Source organism: Pygocentrus nattereri, chromosome 21 (assembly GCF_015220715.1).
Source record: "Pygocentrus nattereri isolate fPygNat1 chromosome 21, fPygNat1.pri, whole genome shotgun sequence".
Classification (NCBI taxonomy): domain Eukaryota; kingdom Metazoa; phylum Chordata; class Actinopteri; order Characiformes; family Serrasalmidae; genus Pygocentrus; species Pygocentrus nattereri.
Window position 1 is genome coordinate 6,688,318 of NC_051231.1, and position 26,631 is coordinate 6,714,948.

At 40.4% G+C, this 26,631-nt stretch overlaps 2 protein-coding genes across 2 annotated transcripts; one reads left to right on the plus strand and one right to left on the minus strand.

Moving 5' to 3' along the window:
- Positions 1-386: 386 nt before the first annotated feature.
- aldh4a1 (aldehyde dehydrogenase 4 family, member A1) lies at positions 387-15,546 on the plus strand. Its single transcript, XM_017704891.2, has 15 exons — positions 387-580; positions 4,014-4,107; positions 4,257-4,349; positions 4,559-4,606; positions 5,664-5,819; positions 6,259-6,408; positions 7,722-7,796; positions 8,233-8,420; positions 8,612-8,685; positions 11,666-11,862; positions 11,989-12,036; positions 12,134-12,286; positions 13,738-13,859; positions 14,000-14,118; positions 14,469-15,546. Exons 1-15 carry the CDS (start codon positions 540-542, stop codon positions 14,579-14,581), a joined length of 1,671 nt encoding a protein of 556 aa, XP_017560380.2. The 5' UTR covers positions 387-539; the 3' UTR covers positions 14,582-15,546.
- Positions 15,547-19,057: 3,511 nt separating this feature from the next.
- her2 (hairy-related 2) lies at positions 19,058-20,137 on the minus strand. Its single transcript, XM_017704841.1, has 2 exons — positions 20,035-20,137; positions 19,058-19,829 (listed from the first exon to the last, which is right to left on the minus strand). Exons 1-2 carry the CDS (start codon positions 20,074-20,076, stop codon positions 19,437-19,439), a joined length of 435 nt encoding a protein of 144 aa, XP_017560330.1. The 5' UTR covers positions 20,077-20,137; the 3' UTR covers positions 19,058-19,436.
- Between the last annotated feature and the right edge of the window lie 6,494 nt (positions 20,138-26,631).

Genomic DNA, 26,631 nt, shown 5'->3' on the forward strand with positions numbered 1-26,631 from the left:
CAGTCGTCCAGCGTTTTAGTAAATAGACCACGATGACGGATCACTTCACGCTGTATAAATAGACTTTTCGTGTCAGAAATTACGGCCGTGTGATTGGCTAAGCAAAAACGCCTTCCACGCTGATTGGCCAGTCAGAGACTCGCCTTCTGGAACGATCTACTCAGCTACGGCAAGGTTGGGACAACATTTTATTTCAGCGAATATATCCACTGCACGCTAAGTGTACGCGTTTTAATACCAAATACTGTATATTTATGAGTATAATATCCCTAACAAACGTTTATGTAATAACATGGCATTAAACAGTGAAGAAGAACATCTTCACTAACGCAGTCCACCCCCGTTCAAAACGTAATGGTTCAGACATTTGAATGCCGTGGATGGTATCTCTATCAGGCAGTTGCTGTTAGTGGGTTTGCTTCACATACGGAGGCTCCTGTGTAAGTTTATAGTTGGTCGTTTCGCATCAAACGGGTCTTTTGTTTTGCTGACATACGTTTGTTGAGTTAGTTTCCCACCTTTCTGTTGCCTGTCGAGACATGCTGCGAGTGAGGGCGGCGCTGGGTCAGTCTTGGAGGGGGTATGTAACACTAATGTAGTTTCACATGGACGCGCACACGACTTCTCTCCTTGTAGCTTCTGTCAGTGCAGAGTGCCGTTGTAACGACGATACTCGGCTTTTGGAGTCAACAATGAAGTGAAAACGCTTGCTAGCGATCTCCTGTGCAGTTTCGCAAACGTTCAGACCACTTCGGAACCACACAAGCGGATAACTGGGCGTTTGAAGAGTTCTGCTCTGCGGAACTGAAGCTTCTTGTTCGAATTTCCCCGTTCCACCTTAAATGGAGCAGCAGTTACATTCTGCCGCTTTAGTACGTGAATGAAACAACTGCACCGTTTAAGGTGGAACGGGAAATTTTCAACAAGAAGCTGGTGAATAGGAAGCCAGCTTAAGCGTCGTCTCTGCTGAGTTATATAACGGTAATTTAAAGAAGTCGACCTTCCACACCTCAGCTAGTTTGATAGCTAGTTCCAGAAACAGAAACTGTGACAGCTGTTTGCTGTTTATACGGCGCATCTGCCTCTTAGTTCGTTTCACGAGCCGATACGCAAGAAGAGGTTCGCGGAAATTACTAGAAACTGTTGCCGCCTTCTTCAAGCACGCCGTTCCTTTCCATTCATTCAGTGCTCCCGAAGCTACAAGTGCTGGCTAATGTCACGTTAGAGTCACAGAACTACTAGACCTGCTGTGCCCTTTTACAAGTCTTAAAAATGAGGATAGAAGTCAAAAATTAGGCTACAAGTCTTAGAAATGTGAAATATTACTGTCAGAGAGGGTAGTCTATAACCACTGTGAAGTAAATGTGTAGTTACATTATCACTGAGATAATGACTCTAATAGAAGTAAAGCTATAGTTACTCACATTATCACTGAGATAATGACTCTAGTAGAAGTAAAAGTAAGTTAAAATCAACACCCAACTTGACTAAAATGGACCAGGGCCCAGACTTAAAGGCTCCATTTGTTACATTTTGGCCTTTTTCCAACCTCTCTTTATCCCTAAGAATTAAACATGCTGTTTGCTGTTGTACCTTTAAGACTGATATATGCAAATGATCTCTGTTTTGATTAGCTGCTCTGTGTAATGCATAATTCATGAATGGGTGGAGCTAAAGTACAGTAGACTGAGTAGGTGGATGGATGTAAATGCTTTGGTTTTTCATGACCTCACAAAAGTAGTGAATTTAAAATGGGCACTTTTTGCAGCTTAGTTTCCATATATGAACTGGAGAGTGAACTGTATATTTTGAGACTTTAACAATTTACAAACTATGTCTAATTCTTTCATTCCAAAAAAGTGGGGGAATTTGGTTTTTCAGAAACTGTTACAGACTGTAAAACTAGGGATGCATTAAAATGGGAATTGTCGGCTGATGCAGATATTCAACTTCTACACCTACATATTCTGTTCTTCCATAGTAAAATAAAAACATTATCAATAATCGCATTGAAATATCTGTCCCCTGCTGAAATATTTTTAAAAAGCAATTAACTGTCAATGACTAAAATGGTCCTGCCTTCCACCCGATGACCAGTAGGATAGGCTCCAGCATCCCCTGAAACCCAGAAGGAGAAGAATGTGTGTGTGTGTGTGTGTGTGTGTGTGTGTGTGTGTGTGTGTGTGTGTGTGTGTGTGTGTGTGTGAGAGAGAGAGAATAAAATGGAACCAGGCATAGGTTCCTTTATATCTACTTGAAAGCATTTCATCAGTGATAAGTAGTGTAAGTAAGCAGTTCTTAAACTGAGGGCGTCTGGGGCAAAACAGTGCAAACCTCACTTCCTCTGCAGACAGATGCTGCATGAGCTAAGAAGTACTAGGAAGGTCTATCATGGAAACACTAAGCAGGTTTCAAAATTGTACCATTCACTCCTCAGTCTGTACAGTCCGTATATGTAACATCACTATCCTCAGTGAGGGCCTTAAACTAAAGAAGTCTGTGTGGTTGGTTAGTGTAGTGAGTATCACCTCTGCCTTCTATGCTGTAGACTGGGGTTCAATCCCCATCTGGGTCAGCACCCTACACTAAACCAATAAGAGTCCTTGGGCAAGACTCCTAACACTGCCTTCACCTACCTGTGTAAAATGATCAAGCTGTAAGTCATTCTGCATAAGAGCGCCAAATGCCATAAATGTAAAATGTAAATGATGCCGCTTGGTGTAAGTAGCTCCTGCCCACGTATAGGTTATTCAATGGATACATGATTGGAATTGGCCAAGTTTGGTATTGGCAGATTTTTGCTCTAGAAGTGGCATCTGCAGTCTGTACTCTGGCTACACTGGTGCCAAACTACCGTAGCATAGTGATACATGACTCATTGTGCAAAATAGTTGGTACCCTCTTACTTTTGATCAAGCATTTTATCTAATTGATGTTTTTTAAATAGGTAACTGATTTTGTGTTTAAAAAATTCTCATTAAAGATCAAATAATGTTATGAACATGACAAAGATAATAACGCTAATAAAAATGGTCCAGTGGCCGGAGTCTGCTATAAAGATAATTTTTTATCTTATGATTAACCTAGATATGTTTCAGATTTATAAATGTATGATCATCATTAGAGGTGGACAACATAATAATACTTTAACGTTATTGTGATAAATTTGATTATTGTTATAAACGCTGTTATTCTTTGAGTATATTGTGGACATTGTTAGTGCTTAATAAACTCTGACTAGTTAGATGTTTCATTGTAAAGAAAACATAATTAGGCCTGTTTAATTGGACTTGAATAAAATATTGTAGTTATTTTGGACGGCAGATTTTAGTAGTGCGTTGTTTCAGTGTGTCAAAATATTGTGATATGTATTGTAAAATCATCTTAAAGTACTGTAATATAATATTTTCAGCATTTTGCCCACCCTTAGTTTTTGATATTTAGTACACTGATTTGGAGTGTCTCTCTGCTGGATAGTAGGAGAGCTGGGTAATCTGTAAACAGAAGTGACCTTGAATTGGACTGGGTGGAATGAAAAGTATTACTGTGGCATTACCGCACCTATACCCCCCACCCCTCACCCTCCCTTGGTCCACCCCCTCCCCACCCTCCCCTGGTCCACCCCGTCACCCACCCCTGGTCCACCCCCCACCCTCCCCTGGTCCACCCCGTCACCCACCCCTGGTCCACCCCGTCACCCACCCCTGGTCCACCCCCAAAAAGAAATGTAGGTTATTGGACCTGTGGCCTTTGATCCATTGGATTGTGCAAAGTTTCTTCACTGCAGGTTGGCCTACGATAAACCCAGAAATGCCATTCCACCCACTAAGAGAAAGATCTTTTCATGGTGAAAAGAGTGAAATCCAAAAAATTAATTGAAAATATCATAGCCACAGTAATCTATAATGTGCTTGAGTACTTTTTTTGTTTCCTCATTCTGAATCATCCTTGAAGAAACTTGGAAATGTGAGAGGATTCAATAGCAAAATAAACAGTGCTGATTCGCTCCACAGGTTCAAAACCTTCCCTTATGCAGCTGTGGAGGTTAAGAATGAGCCCATCTTGGGGTTCAAAGAGGGGAGTAAAGAGCGAGCAGAGCTGGAGAAGGTGACCATTATCTTCACACAAAACGCATACAGATCCAATATGTATTTACTTATTTGGTCTGTTTGTACAAGAAAGTAAATACCTTTGCAGATTCTCATGGCTAAAGACACTGTAATGCATTATAATAAAGGTTTGCACTGGTTTTCCAGGCCCTCCAAGACCTAAAAGGAAAGACAGAGGAGATTCCATGTGTGATCGGAGACGAACAAGTATGGACCAAAGATATCAGATACCAGCTGTCTGTGAGTTCCCGCCTACTTATCTGAAGAAGGAATGAAACCATTGCCCAGTGCATAGTTCATTATTAAAGCACTGAATTAGTTGAAATAGTGTGAAATACATATTGTGTTCTCTGTGTAATGAAAAGGACCTGCAGTGTTAGAACAGTAGCCCCTAACAGTGCATTATCAGGACAGTGATAACACAACTGTTATGCCTCTCTTATTTACAGCCCTTCAACCACTCACACAAAGTGGCCAAGTTCTGTTATGCTGATAAGGTAAGGAAACTCTTTTAAACCTGTACTGAATGAATGACCTTAAGGTAGGAGTGGACGAAATGGCAAAAATGAAAATATCAGTACTTTTAACACATTTTCACGACACATATAACTATGTTAAAATATGGACATATGACAATGTTTTGTTTTTGTGAGATATGATAAGTTGGACCAAAACACAGTGCAACAGAATTCCACCCCTTCTTAAATTGTGCATAATTATACTGTTAACAAGTAAACAAAGTAGTGATTTGAATCGAAATGCTTCATTCTAGAGTATTAACTGACGTGTTCACGGTGGTGGTGATGGGAACCAGACCTCTCAAGAGTTTAAGGCCTCTAGAAGCTCTCAGAAAGTTATTACTTGAAACGGTTGTAAATGAAACATTGTTTTATGATAGTTTTCAGATGAGGTTTTCGTATGAAAACACCATGATACATCTAGATAAACAGAAAAAAAAAGCTCTAAACCATTGTTATGTTGTAATAAGGTACTTGCCACCATTCCCCATCCTTTCAGCTATGGTGTGCCACATTTCTTAAACCTTTTTTCTTAACTATAAAAATGTTTTTTTTTTTTTTTAATGTTGCTTCTCATATTGCACATTTGCTTCAACTGCAACCATGACAATGAAGCTCTGACTTTACTTGATATGAAAGACGGCACTAAAATGCATGTGCTCATTTCACTTTTTTTTGTCCTTATTAGTTTAACTTGGTGTGAAAAATGTTTTATTTTTTAAAAAAAAGCTACATACATTTACAGAGTTAGATGTACTGCGTTGTGCCACATCCAGTTAAGCAGGACCAGTTATTCTTTCAGGGACCCCAACCACCGGATTCACACTTGACCTGTTGATAACAGCACAAAAGCTTATTGTGACACGATTTATCATGATAACGATATTGTCGTATCCCTCACCCCTACCTTAAATATCCAGAATGATGTTATGTGCTTTAACCTCACCACTTATAGAAATGACGCTGTATCCTACGTTCCATTTGTTTTAAAATGCTGCCAGGCGTTGGACAGTTTGCTCTGTTTGTCTGTTCACAGGAGCTTCTAAACAAAGCCATTCTGGCCTCTGTAGCAGCGAGGAGAGAATGGGACCTGAAACCTGTGGCAGATAGAGCCCAGATCCTCTTCAAGGCTGCTGATGCAATCAGTGGACCGAAGAGAGCAGAAGTTCTGGCAAAGACGATGATCGGCCAGGTAGTGCTTTACGCTGCACTGTAAAAATCACACAGCCGTTAAGCTAAGGCCAGCCCGAGTAGTTTAAATACTCAAGCATTCATTTGTTACATTGATATTTGTTTCTCTGTTTAGTATTTGGGGACTGTATCTCATTTAAAACCCAGAAAATTGTAATCTAAACCATAATAAATGTAATCAGCAAAGCCTTTAAATAAAATGGTAAGGGAAATGCTCAGTGCAGAGTTTTTTGAGGATTAGCAAACAGCTGTTTTATGTTGGCAAAACCTCTCAAGCATTTCTCTTACATCACTTTAAAAAACAGTAAAAATAAAACATAAAAATGTAAGAAGTATGAAAGATGTTCCCGAGCTTTTGACATGATCATGTGATTTGCATTGAATGAAATTGCTGCCTGTGTTTTCATTTGTAATGTTTATTCACGTGCCGTCTCCCTCAGGGTAAAACTGTGGTGCAGGCTGAGATTGATGCTGCAGCAGAGCTCATTGACTTCTTCAGGTTCAATGCGAAGCATGCGATTGAGCTGGAGCAGCAGCAGCCGCTGGACAGCGATGGCAGCACCAACACAATGCTGTACCGTGGGCTGGAGGTGCGCTCCCTCCTTGTGGTCCTGCGGTGATGTGCTCTTGGGTGTAGGGTGTTAAATTAATGGAATAGGACGCAGCAGAAGTGACCTTAACAAGCTGTACAACAAAGCGGATTAGCCAAGACATATTTTGTGTCTAAAGTTTGCTTTATTAGTTTTCTATTGGTGGTGCACAGCTAATGTAGCTAACAAGTAATGGGAGCTTTTTCTAGCCGTTTAGCATTGTGTAGACTGCACACCTAAGTCATCATACCTTGAATCGCAGTGATTTGTTAAGTAATCTCAAATAGAATAGAAGTGGTTTCTGATATTTTTAAGACATGCTGACTTCTATAAAAAGCTAAATTTAAGCTACAAGATGGGCCAGAATGATCTCAGAACAAATTCTGAGCTATTTGTGGATGGGTATGCAGATGTGTTTTGGTGGGAACAAACTGAATGTGAAATTTTTAAAATGATCCAATGCTAACTGAGCTCAAAGTAGGGAGGGATGTTATACTTATGTCAACAGTGTCAACGAGCCAGTTAGTGTGGCTGAAAGGTTCCCCCAAAAATTCGCTTTGAGCTTGCAGATGTGTGTAACATGCTGAGGAAATATTGTATGTGTTTTATATTGCAAGAGAAAAAAAGTTCATTTGGTTAATCATTGTTGTCAAAATTGTACTAGAGGAATTCAGAGGTACCAAAGTTTAACAAGTTCTCTTAAGATCACATGTGGCCCCATGAGGCTAAGAACGCACAAGCAGACCATCAGAGATTATATAACTTGGCACAGTTTGAAGCAGGTATTTAGTTATTACGAAATGTAGTTGCACGGTGCTAATTGGTTGGCTTTTGGGATTTGACCTTTGATTACTTGTTGGCTGTGCTAGCTTTGTAGCTCCAGTGCAAAATTAAAGAAGCAGACTTTGAACATCAAACATTTCTTTGCCCAGTGACTACTTTTAAGACAAGGGTAAAACTGTAAATTAGACTTATTTTTCTTTCTGTTCCTTTTGTATGACCTTTACACAAGCAGCTACACGGCATTATATGCAAAGGAAAGGGTCATTTCTTTAGGCTCAGATCACTGAAACTGCTCCATTAGACACACAAATCGGTGCAGTGCTATTTTAGTGTCTATAGCACTCCGGAAAATTCATAACAGCTAAGTGAGAGGTGGGGGGGCCTTCTGACTAAGGGGGTTTAAGTTACAGCTGAAAAGCCAGCAGCTCCATGTGTGTGAATGGAGGCCTGCTGTAGCTATAGCATGTTAAGCTGCATTTATCTAGCTGTATTGTCTGCTTTATCTCCATGTTTATCTTATTCCCTTGTAGGGCTTTGTAGCTGCTGTTGCGCCGTTCAACTTCACTGCTATTGGTGGAAACCTGGCTGGCACGCCAACACTAATGGTGAGTTGCTGTGATTATATCTTTATCTTAAGACCAAGGTGCCAATAATGATTCTTTAGGAATTTAGTGCATCATGAAATCTTAATTTTCACTAGGATTGGAAGGGATTAAATTATTTTGTCACGGTTTAAAATTCTTAGTAAATTTGAACTGTTTTGTAGGAACAATTCACACAATAGTGGAATATGGAAAAATAATACACACTGACTTGTGCAGCACATGCTTTGCCTTTTTTTAAAAATAAATAAATAAAACAGGATCAGTAAAACAGGATTTTCTGTATATATAATAGCCTGAGATGAATTATCATCTGTTCTAACATTCTAGACTATATGCGTTTGTATCACTACATTCAGTGCATTATGTTGTGTCAATAATGAAGTCAGAAATTATTGTTTAGTTTTTAAATTAAAAATGAATAAATGTGTGTTATCAGGGTAACGTGGTGCTGTGGAAACCCAGTGACACTGCCATGTCTGCTAGCTATGCAGTCTACAAGATCCTGCGTGAGTCTGGCCTACCGCCCAACATCATCCAGTTTGTTCCAGCTGATGGTCCAGTTTTTGGAGACACTGTCACCTCCTCTGAGCATTTGGCTGGAATCAACTTCACCGGCAGTGTCCCGTATGACCCCTCTTTTTTTCTGTTGAAGTCTAAGTCCCTTAGACCTCTACAACCATTAAATTCGGTTTAAGATGTTGCGTTAGCTGACACTGAGGTTTTCTCCAGTCTGTGCATGTGGAGACAGTGTTGACAGCTGGGAGGTGTGATGTTAAAGCTGTAATTTATTATGGCTTTGTGTATCTTATCCACAGAACATTTAAGCGTCTGTGGAAACAGGTGGCACAGAATCTTGATATCTACAGAAACTTCCCTCGTGTGGCAGGAGGTCAGTGATTTCACTTTGTCTGCACACACCCACCTACAGTGCTATCGGTGTATTTGCCCCTCACCAGTTTCAGATCATCCAACTAATTTTAATATAATATAAAGACAACAGAAATGAGCATAAAATGCAGTTTTAAATGTTTATTCCATTTGTTGAAGATAAAGATTTGGTCAAAACCAAAATCACTCCCCATAAACCTAATAACTGGTTGTGGCACCCTTAGTAGTAACAACTGCAATCAAACAATTGTGATAACTTGCGATGAGTCTTTTAAATCACTGTGGAGTTTTTTTTTTTACCCGACTCTTCTTTGCAGAATTGTTTTAATTTGGCTCCTTGGAAGGTTTTCAAGCATTTTAAGGTCTTGCCACAGCATCACAATGTAGTTCAAGTAAGGACTTTGACTCATCCACTCCAAAACCTTCATTTTGTTTCTTTTGAGCCATTCAGAGGTGGATTTACTTGTGTGCTTTGGATCATTGTCCTGCTGCATAACCCAGCTGCGCTCAAGCTTTATTCCACAAACTGATGAGCAGACTTTCTCTGATGGACATTTTCATTCATTTTCTGATAGACAGCACAGCTCATGTTTCCATTACTTATGACAAGTCATCCAAATCATGCAGAAGCAAAATAACCCCAGACCATCACACTACAACCAACATGTTTGACTGTTGGTATGATGTTCTTATGGTGGAAAGCAGTATGAGCTTTATGCCAGATGTAATGGGAAACATGCCTTCCAAAAAGCTCATCAGTCTCATCAGTCCATGGAATATTATCCCAAAAGACTTTAACGGTCACTTAGATATTTTAGGGCAAATGCTGGACAAAGCTTTGTGTTTAATTTTGGTCAGGAGCGGTTTGCGCCTTGCAGCTCTCTCATGGGTGCCATTTTTGTCCACTGTTTTTCTTATTGTGGAATCAGGCAGTTGAGTCCTGAAGTTCTTTACATTTACATTTACATGTAAGGCATTTGGCTGACTCTCTTATCTAGAGCGACTTACGATTTGATTATTTAGGCAGAGGTGGTGTTAGGAATCTTGCCCAAGGACTCTTATTGGTATAGTGTAGGGTGTTTGCCAAGGTGGGAATTGAACCCCAGTCTACAGTGTAGAAGGCAGAGATGTTACCCACTACACTATACCAACCATCTGGGTACTACACTATACCAAACATCTGGGTACAAAAGTACCTATCTGATGTTCATCTGGGTACTTTTGCAACCTCCTGGATGAGTCATCGATGCGCTCTTGGTGAATTTCGGGTAGGCCAACCACTGCTGGGAAGGCTCACCACTGTTCAAAGTTTTCTCCGTTTGTAGATAATGGCTCTCACTGTGGTCCACTGGAGTCCCAGAACCTTAGCAATGGCTTTGTAACTTTCCAGACTGGTAGATGTAACGACTTTGTTTTGCATTTGTATTTGAATCTCTTTTGAACATGCCATCATGAGCTGCTTTTTGAGACCGTTTAGTCTGCTTCACATTGCCAGACAGGTTCTGTTTAAGTGATGTTTAGATTCAGCAGGTCTGGCAGCAATCATGCCTGAGTGTGGCTTATGAAATTAAGCCCAACAGTCAATTGAATTTGGTTAACTGGTTGATTAAGTAGCTAAGGGGGCTAATGGTTACTTTTTCACATAAGGGCAGGCAGGTCTGAACAACATTTTTCCTTCAAAAAGTGAAATCACTGTTTAAAAACGGCATGTTTTGTTTACTTGTAATAAGTAATAACTTCTAATATAAAAATAAATAACTTCTAATATAAAAAGTAGTTTGATGATATGAAACATTCAGGTGTGACAAGCAAAAATAGAAGAAATTGGGAAGGGGCAAATACTTTTTCACAGCACTGTATACAGTCTAAATTTCTGCTCATCATAAATTGGTTATGTTATACTGTGTTTCTGAGCTCAAATGGATATTTTTGAAACATTTAAACCCCTTTTTTATTACACAGTACTATAATTTAAGAACATCTCCGCCTGTTTGTGTTATTTTTCTTATTATTTTTTATGGCTGATTTCCAAATCTGATTTCTAACAAAGTTTCAACGTAAATAACATTATATGCTCTGTGTTGGGTCACATTGGCATTTTAAATCATTAAACAGAACATTTGTTACCTTTTTAATATACATTATCAAATAAAGCAATGCATCAAAAGTAGGAAGCAACTGGCTATTAGCACAAAGAGTCATTATAAATATGCCATATATACTTTTATATGGCTATAATTGCATGCATCTAATTGTGCTGTGACATTTTAGAGCAATGTGCAGTACAGTATGAGTGCACTTACCTGCCTCACAGTATTCACATCTTAAAATTACAGCACAGATTTCACCAAATGAAAGTAATTAATTGCACAATTACCGATCTTGCATCCCTGATAAAAATAACTTATTTTTTTAGGGGAATTTTAGGGGTTGAACTGTAGGATTAAGGTTCATTTTAAGACTTGGCATTCAGTAACTGTCAACCTCAAAAAGGGTTCTTTAGTATAGTATACAGTTGTATGGGAATGTTGAATAGCTATGGTCAAATGACATGTTTTGTTGTGTTTTTTTTTTTTTTTTTTTTTTTAAGAGAAAATAATAATAAGAGAACACATTCTGTACAGGGAACAAATTTAAATAAATGCTTTTATTTATTTGCTTAGTTTTATATTGGAAAAAAATAAAATGTACAATATAAAAATAAATGTGAACATACTTTCCCCCGTTATGTTGAGTTCAAGTTCAATGAATAAACAGCAATCTCAGTCCTTTAAAATGAGCAGAAGTGTATTCTCTGTAGAGGATGTGTTGTTATTTTCACGTAGAAAAGCAATAAAGCTCATCATTTCACCAGGGAAACCCAAACATAAATGACGTAGTAACTACTATGAAGCGCATGTGTAAGTAAGAGAGGAATTAGATGCATGCAGGCCTTGGCAGTTTAGAAGGTTAACCCGTTTTTAATTGTGTACCCTTTTCAGAATGCGGTGGCAAGAACTTCCATTTTGTGCATAAGTCTGCAGACGTTCACAGTGTGGTGACGGGCACGATCCGCTCGGCATTTGAGTACGGTGGGCAGAAGTGCTCGGCCTGCTCCAGGATGTACGTCCCGGACTCACTCTGGCCTCAGATCAAACAGGACCTCCTGGCCATACACAAACAGATTAAACTGGGAGACGTGAGTGAAGCTGCTTTCCTTTTGTTACTTGTTTTCTTCTGCCTAGTGATACAGCAGACCAGGGCCAGATGTTCTATAATGACTATTTAGTACAAGCAAGCGCAACATTTGTCTTTCATCTTGCAGCCGGTTGAGGATTTTGGGACGTTCTTCTCCGCAGTTATTGATGACAAGGTGAGAAAAGGCTTCTGATAATGCTTCAATATTTGCTCTGATTACTGGTCCCTTTCATGAAGTTGGACTAATTTTGTTGTTGCTTCTGTTCTCTAAGTCCTTTGCCAGGATAAAGGGCTGGCTTAGCCACGCCAAGGCTTCCCCCAGTCTGACTGTGATCGCTGGCGGAAATTGTGACGATAAAAAGGGATACTATGTGGAGCCCACGATTATTGAAACCAAAGATCCACAGGATAAAATAATGAATGAGGTAAAGTTTGTGGTGATTATGCTGTATTGAACTATGCTGTAACGGTACTGTTCGTTTTATTTTAACTTCTGTAACTGCAAGTGGGCCCCTACTTCAGCATATTAGTTTTATGGTAGTTGATGAATAGTAACTCTTAAGACAACTAAATAGAGTTCAGGGGTCTTAAAATTTTTCACTGAGTGCACACACAAACATTAACAGACGAGCGTATGATGGACTTTGGTTTGTTAGTACAAGCCAATCTCAGCTATTTAACTGCATTTAACACTTGAATCACAACTCCATGATCTCTGTTCATCCCCATTTCCCTCTGTCAGCTGTACAGGACAGACATTAGTCAGAGATTAAGGTGCACTTGTGTCCACATAATTGAATTTTTGTGATGTGAACTATTTTATTCAGAGTGGTTTGATGTGAATTGATGCATTGTAGAGACACTTTAATTTCTTTACCGTGGTGGGATCCGGAGTTTGTAATATCTTTAACCAAAATATGTCCATCATATTTACTGTCCAGACCAATCAGTGAACCTAAGCTTGCCTTGAAGTTGGTAGTGATAAAATAGTGATGAAATATGTTCTTTTTGGGTGCTACTTTTTCTTACTACACCCTTCATGTGCCTCTGTTACATGTGACATGTACTTCTATTCACTGTTGTAAATAATTTTGACTTGGTAAATCTCTTTGGAGCAGCGGATTTCCCCTCAAACCACTCTGAATGATTTTGTGCACATATCAAAGCTTAAATTTTGTGGAAATTAACCTTCAATCACCCAAAGAAGCATTTACTTGTATTTCCTTGGTCTTAATTCAAGACGATAATTATTGATCTACCTCAGGATGTGTCAAGACCGTATGATGCCAAACATTCAAATTCAGAATATTATGGGAAAAATAATCAACAAAACATGATTATTTTGATGGTGGGCTGTAAACTTCCCAGTTAGTGGCCGCATGGATGACACATTGCATTCGCTAAGACAGCTAGTGAGGTAGATGGTTAGGAAAAGAGAAATTATATTGAGTATTAATACGTTTTTCTACTTGTGAGTAGCTAAGGCTATTCGTTTTTTGGTGCAATGACGATGTATGAATCGAGTAGACATTCCCATCTATGGAATTTCTGCAGAGATTTCTTATCCCATGTGAATCAATCAAACATCAACGCAAAATCAACATTTTAGACATTTTCTGGTAACTTATCATATTAATTTTGAGTAAATACTGCTGATATATTTCTGAATATTTTCTCAGTGTTCTGTTTATTTATTTTTTTGTTTTTTTATAGTTGGTAACCATTGTACATTCATTGTTTTGGCATGAGCCGTGTTGTGGACATGATTAAAGCCACAGAATCAGTAATGACTTAAATGTTCTCAGTTAAAACCAGTCCAGCTCCAACAGGGCTTCATTCCTGTGGTAAGTGGTCATGTTTTGTGTCCTTTTTTTAGGAGATCTTTGGACCCGTTCTGACAGTTTATGTATATCCTGAGAATGACTACAAGAAAGTACTGGAGTTAATTGACAGCACATCTCCATATGCTCTGACTGGGGCTGTCTTTTCTCAAGATAAGTGAGTGAACACTTTCTAACTTTAAAAACTTCATGTTGGCCCCCCTTTACTGCCAAAGTGTTACCTTTGCTAATTGTATGTAATTGTATGCTAATTGAATCTTTGTATTAGTTGCCAATTACTGGATTGACTTGTTTCAGGGCCGTCGTGGCTGAGGCTGCAAAATTGTTGAGAAATGCAGCAGGAAATTATTATGTCAATGACAAATCGACAGGCTCCGTTGTGGCCCAGCAGCCGTTTGGGGGTTCCAGAGCATCAGGTGAGTATTTCTAACGATGACCTTAACACATTTGATATTTCCTTAGTGTTAAAGCAACATTTTGACCCAAATGAGGTCAAAGATTTTTGTTTGCTCTTGTACAGTATAGCTGAATGGTTAATGTAGCTATCATGTAATGGAAGTCTATGGACTCCAATTAGCATCATGCAAACTGCATGCCTTAATCACAGACTTGGCCCAAACTGCGTAGAGCCACTGAGTAATATGAAAAGCCTTGGTTAAGTGGTTTCCAACTTGCAGCTTACACGATGCTGACTGGTTTACATTTGTGTGCATTTGTTTGTTGCTTGCACCATCGCTTTGTATCAATATTTCTGATATCTGTTCAGGTACCAATGACAAGCCTGGAGGACCACACTACATCCTCAGGTGGACATCACCACAGGTCGTCAAGGAGACCCATGTCCCACTCACAGAGTGGAAATATCCCTACATGGGTTGAGAGAACTCTTACGTCCACAGCACAGCCCTGAATCCTCTTCTATGTACTAATAATGACTGAAATCCAGAATTGTTATTGTTCCTGCTTGATTTAACGTTTATCTTCAGTGGTCTTCTAAAGAAAACTATCATGATGTCTCCTGGAATGTTCATAAAACCATGGCTGGTGAAACAGTGCTGCCTTGTGGCGATACCTGAGGCTGACTAGGCAAGCATGGAAAGCTACTGTTCCTGGAAAAATTACCGACATCTACTACATGACTACAGCTCTTCAATATGTGAATGTTTTAGCAGACTTTCATTACAGCCAGTGGTTGACCAGACTGTCCAGGAGGACTATCAAGAGGAAGACTGAGGATTGGAATTGCACTGAATATTTCTGTCTTGTGTCTTTTATCAGATCAATGGTAGCAATCTTTCAAATGAGCTTTCTTTCTGGAGGTGTTTTCTGCCTATTTGACAAACAGTATCTATCAGTGTATTCGTTACAGTGGTAGTAATATATTTCCATTTATTACATTATGAAATGGTTTAGATTTTTACCTCAGGTTTGGTCTGATTTACCTGCTGCGCTCAACAATAGATAAATAAATACTAACTAAAAATATCAATAAAAATATATATAAATATCAATGTCAAAAACAGTAAACAACAGCACTTGTTTTTGATGTTCTTAATGTTTAGCTTATGTTTAGTTCATATTGTTTGGCTTGGTTGACCCGGTTAATTCACTGTAATTCACTCTCCTGCTGATGCACAGACTGGCAATAATGGAGTCTCAAGTATATGACAAGTAGCTTGAAATGACATCATTTTCATGATTTTCTGAATGAACTTTTTCCAGCTCAGTGCTGATGCACAAATCTCAATGCAGTATCAACCGTAAGGTTATAAGTGCAAAAACCTTAAAAACAGTGCAGTGTGGACTTCTGTTGTGCCTGAATAAAGGGATGGGGTTAAACGGTAGTTTGTCTTTGACATTAATTACACACACTGTAAAAATGGGCTCTTTCGACCTACCAAAGAATTACTTAATGTGGAAATAATGCGTTTTATTAATCTTAAAAAAACTACATTGAAAGAATCATTCATTTAAAGTATGTATTTGGGTTGAATAAAACTTTTTGATCTGATGAACCACTTTTTACAGTGCATGACAAAAATGTGCATTTCAGGCACTTCAGGTGCCACTTTACATGTCAGATGCTGCCACCTGGTGGACACACAAGTGCATAACAGGTTTAATATCTAAACTGCTGGCTCTACTATATGGACTGTAGGGTTAAAGATAAAATAAGGGACATATAAAATAAAAATGTTAGGAAGAATAAGACGGTAGTTTGCTGCACTCTCTTGACCATGGAGACTGGGTTCTTCTCCCCCTTCGGGCCCATAGAGATGGTGATGACCAGGAACATGAGTGTCTCCACAGTGGAAGGTACAGAGCCATTGATGTTCTGGCTGGTGATAGGGAGGAGAGGAAATGTGTCTGAAGCCCACCATCATGTCCACAGTCTTTTAGGGGGTTGCTTTGCTGCTTCTTGGCCTCAAAGGCCTACAGTCTTTGCAGCAAGCATTAGGCTGAGGTGATTTCCAATAAAGGCAAGTAAGGATTTCTATTCAGCACCTAATATAAATTACCCAGGATCTACTATGACACCATTTTATAAGCTTTATAGTTATGACAGTGAGAAACTTACATGTACAGTTATAATAATATGTATAGTAATACAGTGGTATTAAAAAATATATATCAATAGAAAAGCATTGCTAATTGAATAGGATGCTATGGAGCACGTGAGCCTATGGTCATCCCCAGCATTAGGCTGTGGAGCAGTGGCTACTGTGGCTCCATCCAGTACCTTTGGGATGAGTTGGAGTGATCCAGAGTTCATCATTCAACATCAGTAACTAACCTCACTAATGCTCTTGGGGCTGAATGCAATCAAATCCTCACAGCTTCAACATCCAGTGTAAAGTCTTCACAGAAGACACTGTCACTGCAGCAAAGCAGGGCAAACTCCCTATTAACGCACCCGATTTCAGGAGAAACATTGGACGAGCAGGTGTCCATAAACTTTTGGACACAATGTAGTGCAGACACTTGCCCACCGGAGACATCTGGTCTATTAGGATAAGGGCACACTTTCCCAGCGGTCACCACTCGAGGCATGCTGTTGTATATTAGCCCCTCATAACAGCACATCATGTGATAGCACATCCGCACTGACCATGACATGAAACACTGCTGGATTCTGGTCCAGTCAGATCACGGAGGCCTGCTTAGTCTCATGTGCAGCTCGTTAATGAGCTGTACATATTAATTCGTTAATTAGTTTGTGTTCCTAAAGTGCTGCTTTATTAAATATTGAAAATAGGAAAATGTTTCTGCTTAGCTTAGCATTAGCTTTGTGTTTTTATTTTAAATAATATTCATTATATTCTTCAGATTTTTCACTCATTAGTTCATTTCCAATTTCTTTATATTTCAAAGTTGAGTTGCTCGTATTTATATTTGTTTACTATGACCAATTTTATGAAACACTCCTTTAAATTGTTTTTATTTGCTATTTACTCTTTTAGGTACATTATTTTGCTGTTTTATTTCATTGTGAAACACTTTGAGCTGCACTTTTTTGTATGTTATCATTATTATGGTTATTATTATTATTAGTTGTAGTATTAGTATTAGTATTGACAGGCTAGTAACAGTTAGACAGCATTTCTGTGTGGTTGGTTAGTGGAGTGGGTAACACCTCTGCCTTCCACACTGTAGACTGGGGTTCAGTCCCCACCTGGGCAAACACACTACACTACACCAAAGAGTCCTTGGGCAAGACTCCTAACACCACCTTGGCCTACCTGTGTAAAATGATCAAATTGTAAGTTGCTCTGGACAAGAGCGTCAGCCAAATGCCATAAATGTAAATTTCTAATTACAGGTGACAGTTCCGATTAGACAGATGGTGATCCACCACCTGCTGGTCATTGCTGTCCATCCTGCTCACGTCACAGTTCACTGGCTGGAGTCAGATCAGAAGTGGTAGCACACTTTCTCAGCACTTTAGTGTCGTTGTTTGCAGACACACTTCCTCTCACTCTGAAGTGGCCCTGAGAGCAAACTTAAACCTCGTCTCCTTTGTCATGGCCATCCTAACAGCTTACGGCCCATCATTAACCTACGCTTAAGCGGAGCAGACGCGTTCCCACCAGCACCGGCAGTTTTCTGTCTGAGTTATTTAAGCAGTCGTATGCAATAGTTTGGATATTTTCTAAGTGAAGATGAGTGAGCGCATCCTCTACAGAGAACACAATTTTTCTGCAAATTTTAGCGCACAATTACTTTTCGTCAGGGTTTGAAATCCTGTAAAATATAAAGGTGAATATAAAATGTGCCATAACTTTTGCACAGGCCACTTTATTTTTTTCAGAAAATGAACATACGTTGTGCTTTAAAACGTGCATGGAAAGCCTGTTTTTATTATGCAGCCTGGCTTATTTCAGTTGTGACATCACACCATCACTCTGCCAGTACACAGCAGACGGTCACCTGAGCTCTCAGCCACTTTTGAGTGTCTCAAAATGACTACGATTGAAGTCCCCACAGTGCAGGCGAGTGACACCCCTCATGCTTCTGGGACACTCTTTAACACGCTGTAAACCCAGACAGCATTGCTCTTTGTGCTGGCCTGGGAAAGCACACTGTGGGGGGGACTGGATCAGCTGTTCGGTGCGTCACTGTGGGAACACAGGCCTCTCAATAGGGCCTCAGTGCAAGACCAGCCATAACTGAAAACAATCAAAGCGTGAATAATTCACACTCACGCTATAGAGCAACTGAGGTATGTGAGAAATGTGAGGTCATGGCTTCGAGCATCGGAATGTGCTACGGAAAATATTCAGAATGGAAAGACTTAAAGGGAATTTCCGTTAATTTTTCTAAATCTCTGTATAATTAATGTTTAAAATGTAAACAAAGTCATTCAAAGCGGTTTGGTGTGAAAGTCAGAACTGCTTACAGTGGTGGTGATAGGAACCAGACATCTGAAGAGTTTAATGCCTCTAAAAGCGCCTTAGCAGAAAGTTGCTACATTATATGACCATGAATCTGCTGAATGACATCCAAGACATTGTTTTACGAATGTTTTGCAGCAAAGATTTGGCCTAAAATGTGTTTTTTTAAAAGCCATTCATGGTGGGCTGGTCCATGTATGGCATTGTGGGGCAACATTGGCCCCAGAGAAATCACGTTTTCCAGACTTACCACTGTTTATACTGTTAACAACAACACATGTAGGATAACCGGAGGTTTAGACTGTAAATAAGTGCCAGTTTTTGCCTCATTAAATTGATCATGCCGAGATGGCCAATTTATGAAATATCTTGGTTGACCAAGAGTCATCACATCCCTCATACTCATATAGTTAGGCTAATATGATGGATAAAAAAAAAAAAAAAAAAAAAAAAAAGTCATCAGTAAAAGTGTACATTACTTTTATTTGTCTAACAAAAGACATACTTCAACCATCCCATCAACATGATGGATCAAATTCCTCCGAAGGTTACAAAGACGTTTCATAGAAATATAGACAGGAGGCCACACGCCTCATTTTCACCATATGTAAAGAAACACGTCACTCAGGTGAAGTGTGGTAATCATATGTGCGTTGGGGTCCAGATACGGGGTCGTCCATTCTTTATGGAAAACAGCTGCTGTCTGCGTTTATACGTCACATTAAGAAACATAACCGCTCTACTGCACAAGAGAGCACCACCACGGCTAAGGAGCCACCAAGTTCTCTCTTGTGTAAATAAGAGAAGTCTTTAAAACAGGACTCTCCAAAAGGTGAGGAGCATCACCAGGGTCTCCAAAGCTGTGTGCTGGTGGTCCCTGGGCATTTGGGTACACTGGAGATGGACTTCTTACCACCAGAGACACTCTTTACTCTTGCTTGGGGCTTCTGTGGTGGATCAACAGGTTTCTTTACAGCCGGTTTGTCTGTTGTGAGCTGGTTATGAGCCGAGAGGAACCGGGCGGTCTCCTCCAAGCAGCGGGCGAAGCCGTCGGCGTAGCTCTGTTCAGCGGTCTTGCTTTTCAGGTAGGCCACGGCCATCTCCAGGACATCAGCCTTTTCGAGCTTGGAGCTTGGCTGCCTGGCCTTCAGCTCGTCTTTCAGAAGCATCTTGAGCTGCTCGATGCTGCTGTTGATGCGGTCCCTGCGCTTTTTCTCCACCGCTGGTTTCCTCAACTGAAGGAAAAACAGCAAAAGATGACACTTGGGTCAGACAACGCCAAAAACAGCGATGAAACTGAAGGCTAACGATGTTCAAAACGCGGCTGAAATTAGCTTCTCGCTCGAATTTCCGAACAAGCAGTTCTTGTTCGCAACTCGAACAAGAAACTGAGTTCAGCCTCGTACAGACAGAAACGTTTTCAACAACCGAAATACTCACTTTGACTTTGTCGGTCCTCCGCTGAAACTCGCTGGAAGCCATTTCTGCGACCGTTGACGTTTCTCGTCTGCTTGTTGTGCTTCACGCGCTCAACTTCTCCCTTTTAAACAGCCCGTTTTCGCGGGACTGCTGCTTTGCGCGTGACTTTCTCTCACCCGGCAACCAATCAGGGACGCCGCGGCGACAATACAGCGCTTCGATTGGGCAGCGCTTCGTCACTGGCTTCGTTCCAATTTGTATGCTTGTGTCCTAACTAGGATGCCTAGCTAGTGCGCGGCGGCCCCTGTTCTACGCCCTAGCTACGCGTTCTAGGTAGAACACAAGTGCGCACATTGGAGCGCGACCTCTGTTTTGGACAAATGAAGACAAACCCGTGAAATAACTGACTGCATTATGACCCGCGACATCATTTCAAGGCATTTTGTCTTCCGAAAACGGCGGGAAAGTTGATCTGTAGTGTGTTTCGGTATGATATAAAGATCACTCAACGAAACCTAAGGATGTCTGTTTAGCCTATTTATTATATAATAGTTTAAGCGAGCATTGGTCTAATAGGCTACACAGTCTAAGACTGAATGGTTATGTTTTTACTGTTTGACTGGTATGTGGTCAATCTATGGTCACAGATATTGTGATGATTAGTACGGTACCGTTGTGTGGCGCTTGCAGGCGTTTCAATGCATTTTATCAGACTGTACATGATGCTGTCACACTGTGAGTCCTTGTAATCCGTACAGTAGCAGATGTGTGAGAGATGTAGGGGCAGGGCAGCACAGCCCTCTGGGCGAATCATGCTGTTAATCATTATTGAATGGGCCCTGAGGGGAAGTGGACGGCACTAATGTGGTAATGAGAGCGGCACGCTTCTATTGGCCTTCTATTGAAGTGCTGCGGTGGGAAAGTTGGCGAAACACAGACTCCAGGCTTTGTGTTTTTGTGTTTGAAGACGATGAACCACAGCTCAAAAGCACAGCTGGCTCCTGTGCGCGGGAAAACTGCTGTCAGCAGATCAGCGAAAAGGACAGAGGGCGGGGGGGGGGGGGGGGGGGGGGGGGGGGGGGCGTTTTCATTTTTGCGATTACAAACTAAAAACATAGAAATTAAAGAGAATATACCGTCAAAGAATGAACCAACGGGGCTGTTTGACTAATTGAAAACATGTTGACTATGAATAAGTGGACCGTGCTGCCTTTAGGTCATGTAAGATGGACAAAAATCAATAAAAGGACATTTCAGCTGATTGAAATAGAAATGCGAAGAGATTGTACTGAAATGTTAGTTTATTCCATCAACAGTTGAGCCCCGACTGTCCTCAGTGTGACTGAAGGGAAATGTGCGTTGGATTAAGTTCTTATGGCGACTTTACAGGAGAAGGAAAAAACCGACTTTACTTTGAATGGAGGTCAATGGAACCAGACGCTTTTCCAAGTCATTTTCGACTTTCCTTTCTTTTTTTCTTTTAGTCCTTTCATCATGAAATTCACACACGATGTAAAGGGTAACACGTATTTTCAAAATTATGTCAAAAACTGAAAAGCATCAAAAAAAGTTTTTTTCCGACAACAGAAGTAAATAGACTGTACTGTCGTTTAATATTTGTGATCATTTTGTGACGTTCTATAGCTTCTTTACAACTCATGTAACATTCATATGACATAACGTCATTAAGTTAAACGATTTTTGAGTATATTATTATACAAAAGAAACATAGAAATGTCATTTTAAGATGACACAAGTCAGCATTAACAAAGCTGATGAACCCATACCTGAATGTCACTACTGTACAGAGCCCTGCTGGTGACATCCTGTATAAATAAAAATAAGGCGTGCCCACAAGATCTTAATGCATGGCCACGACTTAGTGAGGCTTGGAATGAGATGATTAATTCGTGGGCGTGGGAACTAGATCACGGCTTACTGAGTCGTGGCCATGCAATAGGATCTTGTTCTGACGCTTTACTAAGGCATGGCCACGGCATAATTAGCTCGTTCCCACACCTTACTAAGTCGTGGTCACACATTATTTTTATTTATACAGGATGTCACCAGCAGGGCTCCATACTACTCAGTACCAAAACTACAAGCCTGTTACTTGTTTTGACACAAAAAGGAACAATATACAATTTGGGAAATGCTAATCACACAGAAAACGCCTGAACGTGTATTCATTTTCTCGAAGCACCCAGTAAAAGTCTACAAATATAGATAAAAATCTGTTAAAATGGCATTATGCTATCTTATGGGCATTATATTTCAGATATAATGCTGGTTATCTATCAAATATGTTGCCAGTATAAGCGTTTATGTCAAATCTAACCTGGGGAACATCACACTGTCAGTGTTATGGCATATGAGAATAGACGATATATCTTCCAGCATCATAATATATCCTATCTGTCTGTTATTTAAGTTTTGGTCTTATTTATATAGACTGTTGAAGATAAAAACAACCTATTTATCTTCATCTTTAGGCTTATGAGCAGCCTAATAGACTCTTAGCAAAATAGCTTTACATTTAATGCGTTTTCTCTAAAAGCAGCCAATTGAAACAATGATTTCTGGTTCCATTTGAAAGGAATACATCACCAGTCATCATTCAAACTGTGAAGGCAACAACTGACGAACCTGATATTTAGAATTGATTAACTAGAGTCAGAAAAAAAACTTCACAAATTTGTTGTTGGATCATTTTAATGAAACACTACACAGCACGTGTGTGTGTGTGTGTGTGTGAGCGGGTAGGTTTGGAGGGGTTTAACCCCAAATCCTTTCCCACACTTACTTCCAGCTCCCGCCAAAAGTAAGTTGTAAAGGCACAATGCACTGCTGCCTCACTGCAAAACAGACTTTTACTGGCCTCACGCTCTCTCACCCACACAGAGAGAGAGGGGCAGAGAGAGAGGGGCAGATGCTGGGCGTTATGCTCAGTGTGAACTGGCCCTGCACACTCCATCAGCAGTGGACCTGGGAAACCCCTGACCTCCTGCTGCTGGAGGGGAATCTGAGGGGACCCTCAATGGCATTCCTGGACCACATGACCCGGCATTCAGGCGAGCCATGAAAAGCCACTTAGAGCACGAAACTGTGGCATTGTTGCATACCTCCTGCCCCATTAGAGACCCGCCCCCTGTGCGTCGGCACTTGCCAGCACGTTGGTGGCCATTGACAGGAGGGAAAAAGGCCCGAAGACCTGAAAGAAAAGCCCAGAAAAAAGAATCTGTTGAAATAAATCTACATTATGCTAACTCTACCTACAAGACACGTCTTAGGGCTTCACATTACGACAGATATAAGGTCTAAAGCTGTTTTTACAACTTGATGTGACATTGAAAATGTGTGTTACAGGTCCTACAAAAAGAAAGAAAAGAGAGACGAGTCTGAATGAAAGAGTACTTTGGGCAGTGTCCGTTATACTGACTATCCACAAGCTACGCATGATGAGTTTTCACATTTTAAAAGATTGTTATATGTTGTGTGTATTTTATAAAATACATGGCTGTTGATGGAAAAAAACCTTGTATCTCCAAAACGGGAACTTTACAGGAGAAGGAAAAAACCGACTTTACTTTGAATGGAGGTCAATGGAACCAGACGTTTTTCCAGGTCATATTGGACTTTTTTTTTTTGGTCCATTCATCATGAAATTCACACACAATGTAAAGGCTAACAGGTATATTCAAATTATGTCAATAATTATGTCAGCTGCAGGTGTGTGGCAGTGTGTCAAAAAAGCTGTATGTCAAAACCTGCCATCTGAATTTTTATATATAATGTTGATGATGGCAAAAAAAGTCTTCTTTGGGGACTATTTTGTCTCACTGTGCCCTGCACAAATGCCTCTGCCACAAATCGGTTAAAATAACTGGATCAAAATACATTTTAAACCAACAATTTATCATAAAACTATCCTAAAACAATGTATCAGACATGAAGAAGCATACACCTAAACATTTCATGTCATAACTTTATGTGAGAGAGCATTTAGAGGTGGATGTAGATTAGATCGGTAGATAGATAGATAGATAGATAGATAGATAGATAAATAGATAGATAGATAGATAGATAGATAGATAGATAGATAGATAGATAGATAGATAGATAGATAGATAGATAGATAGATTCCTATCAGCACCACAGTGAACAATTTTGACTCAGCAGGTTTTTTTACAACAGAGCCTGTCACACCAAACCGCTCAAATGACTTTGTTTACATCTCAACCATTTAAATACGTAGAATTTTTGAAAAATCAGTGGAGTTCCCCTAACGTTCCACGTTAAACATGAAGGGTGACTTGCAGATTTACAGAGAAAATCTATGTAGAACCAGGTGTATAATGATAACTGTATCCTTGAGACCCTTTACATTACCTCAATTTGCTGTTCTCTATGAATGTGAAATATATTCTTAGCTCATTTGATGTATGTATAATCTGAATTATACATATTCTTGTGCGGCCTTTTTTATAGATTTATTTAGATAAATAAAACAAAAAAAATCTGTTAGAAGTACATGCTGAACCACCAACATCACATCTTGGCTTTTAGAGTGAAATATATTGTTATTCCCTATGAAAGTGAACTTTATTGTCGTATATTGTCAGTATACACTCACTGGCCACTTTATTAGGTACACCTGTTCAGTTGCTTGTTAACACAAGAAGCTAATCAGCCAATCACACGGCCACAACTCAATGCATTTAGGCACGTAGAGGTGGTCAAGACAACTTGCTGAAGTGCAGACCGAGCATCAGAATGGGGAAGAAAAGGGGATTTAAATGACTTTGAACGTGGCGTGGTTGTTGGTGCCAGACGGGCTGGTCTGAGTATTTCAGAAACTGCTGATCTGCTGGGATTTTCACGCATAACCATCTCTAGGGTTTACAGAGAACGGTCCGAAAAAGAGGAAATATCCAGTGAGCGGTCAGTTGTGTGGATGAAAATGCCTTGTTGATGTGAGAGGTCAGAAGAGAATGGGCAGACTGGTTTGAGATGATAGAAAGGCAACAGGAACTCAAATAACCAACCAAAATCTCTGAGGAGTGTTTCCAACACCTTGTTGAAAGTCTGCCATGAAGAATTAAGACAGTTCTGAAGGCAAAAGAAGGTCCAACCTTTTACTACTTTGTACCTAATAAAGTGGCCGGTGAGTGTGTGTCTAAACATAAGCAGAACCTACACATTTTCAATATGCTACTGTTTTATATAGAGTTGTAAACAGCTGTCTTACACTTAATCTAACATACAGCAGGTGAATTACAGGCCTGTAGCTCATTTAGTTACCTGTATGGTCATTTGCATTGGCAGGTGCAGTAAGGCTGGCCGGTACACATGCCTCCAGGTGTTTATGTGTGTGGTCATGCGTTCCTGCACCTGGATGGTGGGTTCTGTCAACAGGAGTCTACCTGTAGCCCCCCTAAGGTGTGTGGGAGAGAGTGAGGCTTTTTTTGTGTTCAACTAGAGGTCCAGATGGTCTATTGAGGCCAAGGCATAATGAGGCCCCGCTGGATCAGTGGCAGCAGGGTGGGGCCGGCCGCTGAATGGGGCCGAAGTGTGGGAAACACACTGAGGACGAAACTCTCACACATTCCTCGCTGGAGAGGGCCGCTTTGGCCATGCTTAGATACTCGGGCAGCTGGGCACACAGCCATGGAGACACTACATATCTGTGCATGCCTGGTGTATTATGAGGCCTTGGCTTTTCTTTTCTTTTCTGAATGGAGAGAAGGTCTGCAGTGGAATGCACTCATTCTTTTACCAGCGTCGTCTGTCATTTGTGACTCACCGCTTAGAAATGTCTTGCTTGAGAAGAGCCAAAGAAAGTGGCCAAGTTTTCCCTCCAAAATGACACCGAACATATGGAACATATGGTGTTTATGGGCTTCGGCATGCTAACAATATGCTAAATATGCTTTTCTTAGCCTCCTGACCATTGGTCAGCGTTGTTTAGCACAATGTCATGCATTTAGATGTCTTAGATGACAATAAGGGAGTAACTGTAAGGTATTAATTACAAATAAACTTAACCCTTTAAACTGCAGAATGAATTAGTTATTAATCTGGAGTGTGTATTTATGATGTATACAGAAAGCAAATCTATGTGTACACACTTATTCTTGAAAAAATTGATGTCATTCACTATTGGAAGCTATTTTGTGAATTAAAAATGAACAACCTGTGCTTAATAGGTGTCTTCATCGTGATAGTTCAATGAAGTTATGCCTTAACATATGGAGAACCTTTGGTAACTATGAGAACCTGCAACTTTGACACCGAAAAGAAGTTCACGTTCACCTCGTCAGCACTGCAGATGTTGGAGCACATGTCTGCTTAGTGGAATAAGTGGAGGGGGGGTTGATGGGGGTTAGTGGATTTGGCGGCAGGGAGCAGGTGATGTGGGAGAAGTCCGGTGAGAACGTGCACGCGTCCCACGGCCCAGCGGTGCCTCTGATCTGAGCAGCGGGTTCAAAGGGTGTTTGTAGAGGGAACAGAGGAGGGGCTCGGCTCTATTGACTCGAGGACGTGTGAGCAGGATCCTGCCTGGCTTTCCCACACTATCTGTCCATTTATAACCCAAAATTCCCTGGCGGAGGGAGGCTG

Excerpts from the sequence above, each read along its gene's own strand:
- her2 (XM_017704841.1), bottom strand. The coding sequence starts at position 20,076 with ATGGCTTCCAGCGAGTTTCAGCGGAGGACCGACAAAGTCAAA. Across the intron at positions 19,830-20,034 it reads GGAGGACCGACAAAGTCAAA|TTGAGGAAACCAGCGGTGGA; the intron begins GTGAGTATTTCG and ends TTTTTCCTTCAG.
- aldh4a1 (XM_017704891.2), top strand. The coding sequence starts at position 540 with ATGCTGCGAGTGAGGGCGGCGCTGGGTCAGTCTTGGAGGGG. Across the intron at positions 8,686-11,665 it reads CTTCCCTCGTGTGGCAGGAG|AATGCGGTGGCAAGAACTTC; the intron begins GTCAGTGATTTC and ends TACCCTTTTCAG. Across the intron at positions 12,287-13,737 it reads AGGATAAAATAATGAATGAG|GAGATCTTTGGACCCGTTCT; the intron begins GTAAAGTTTGTG and ends TCCTTTTTTTAG.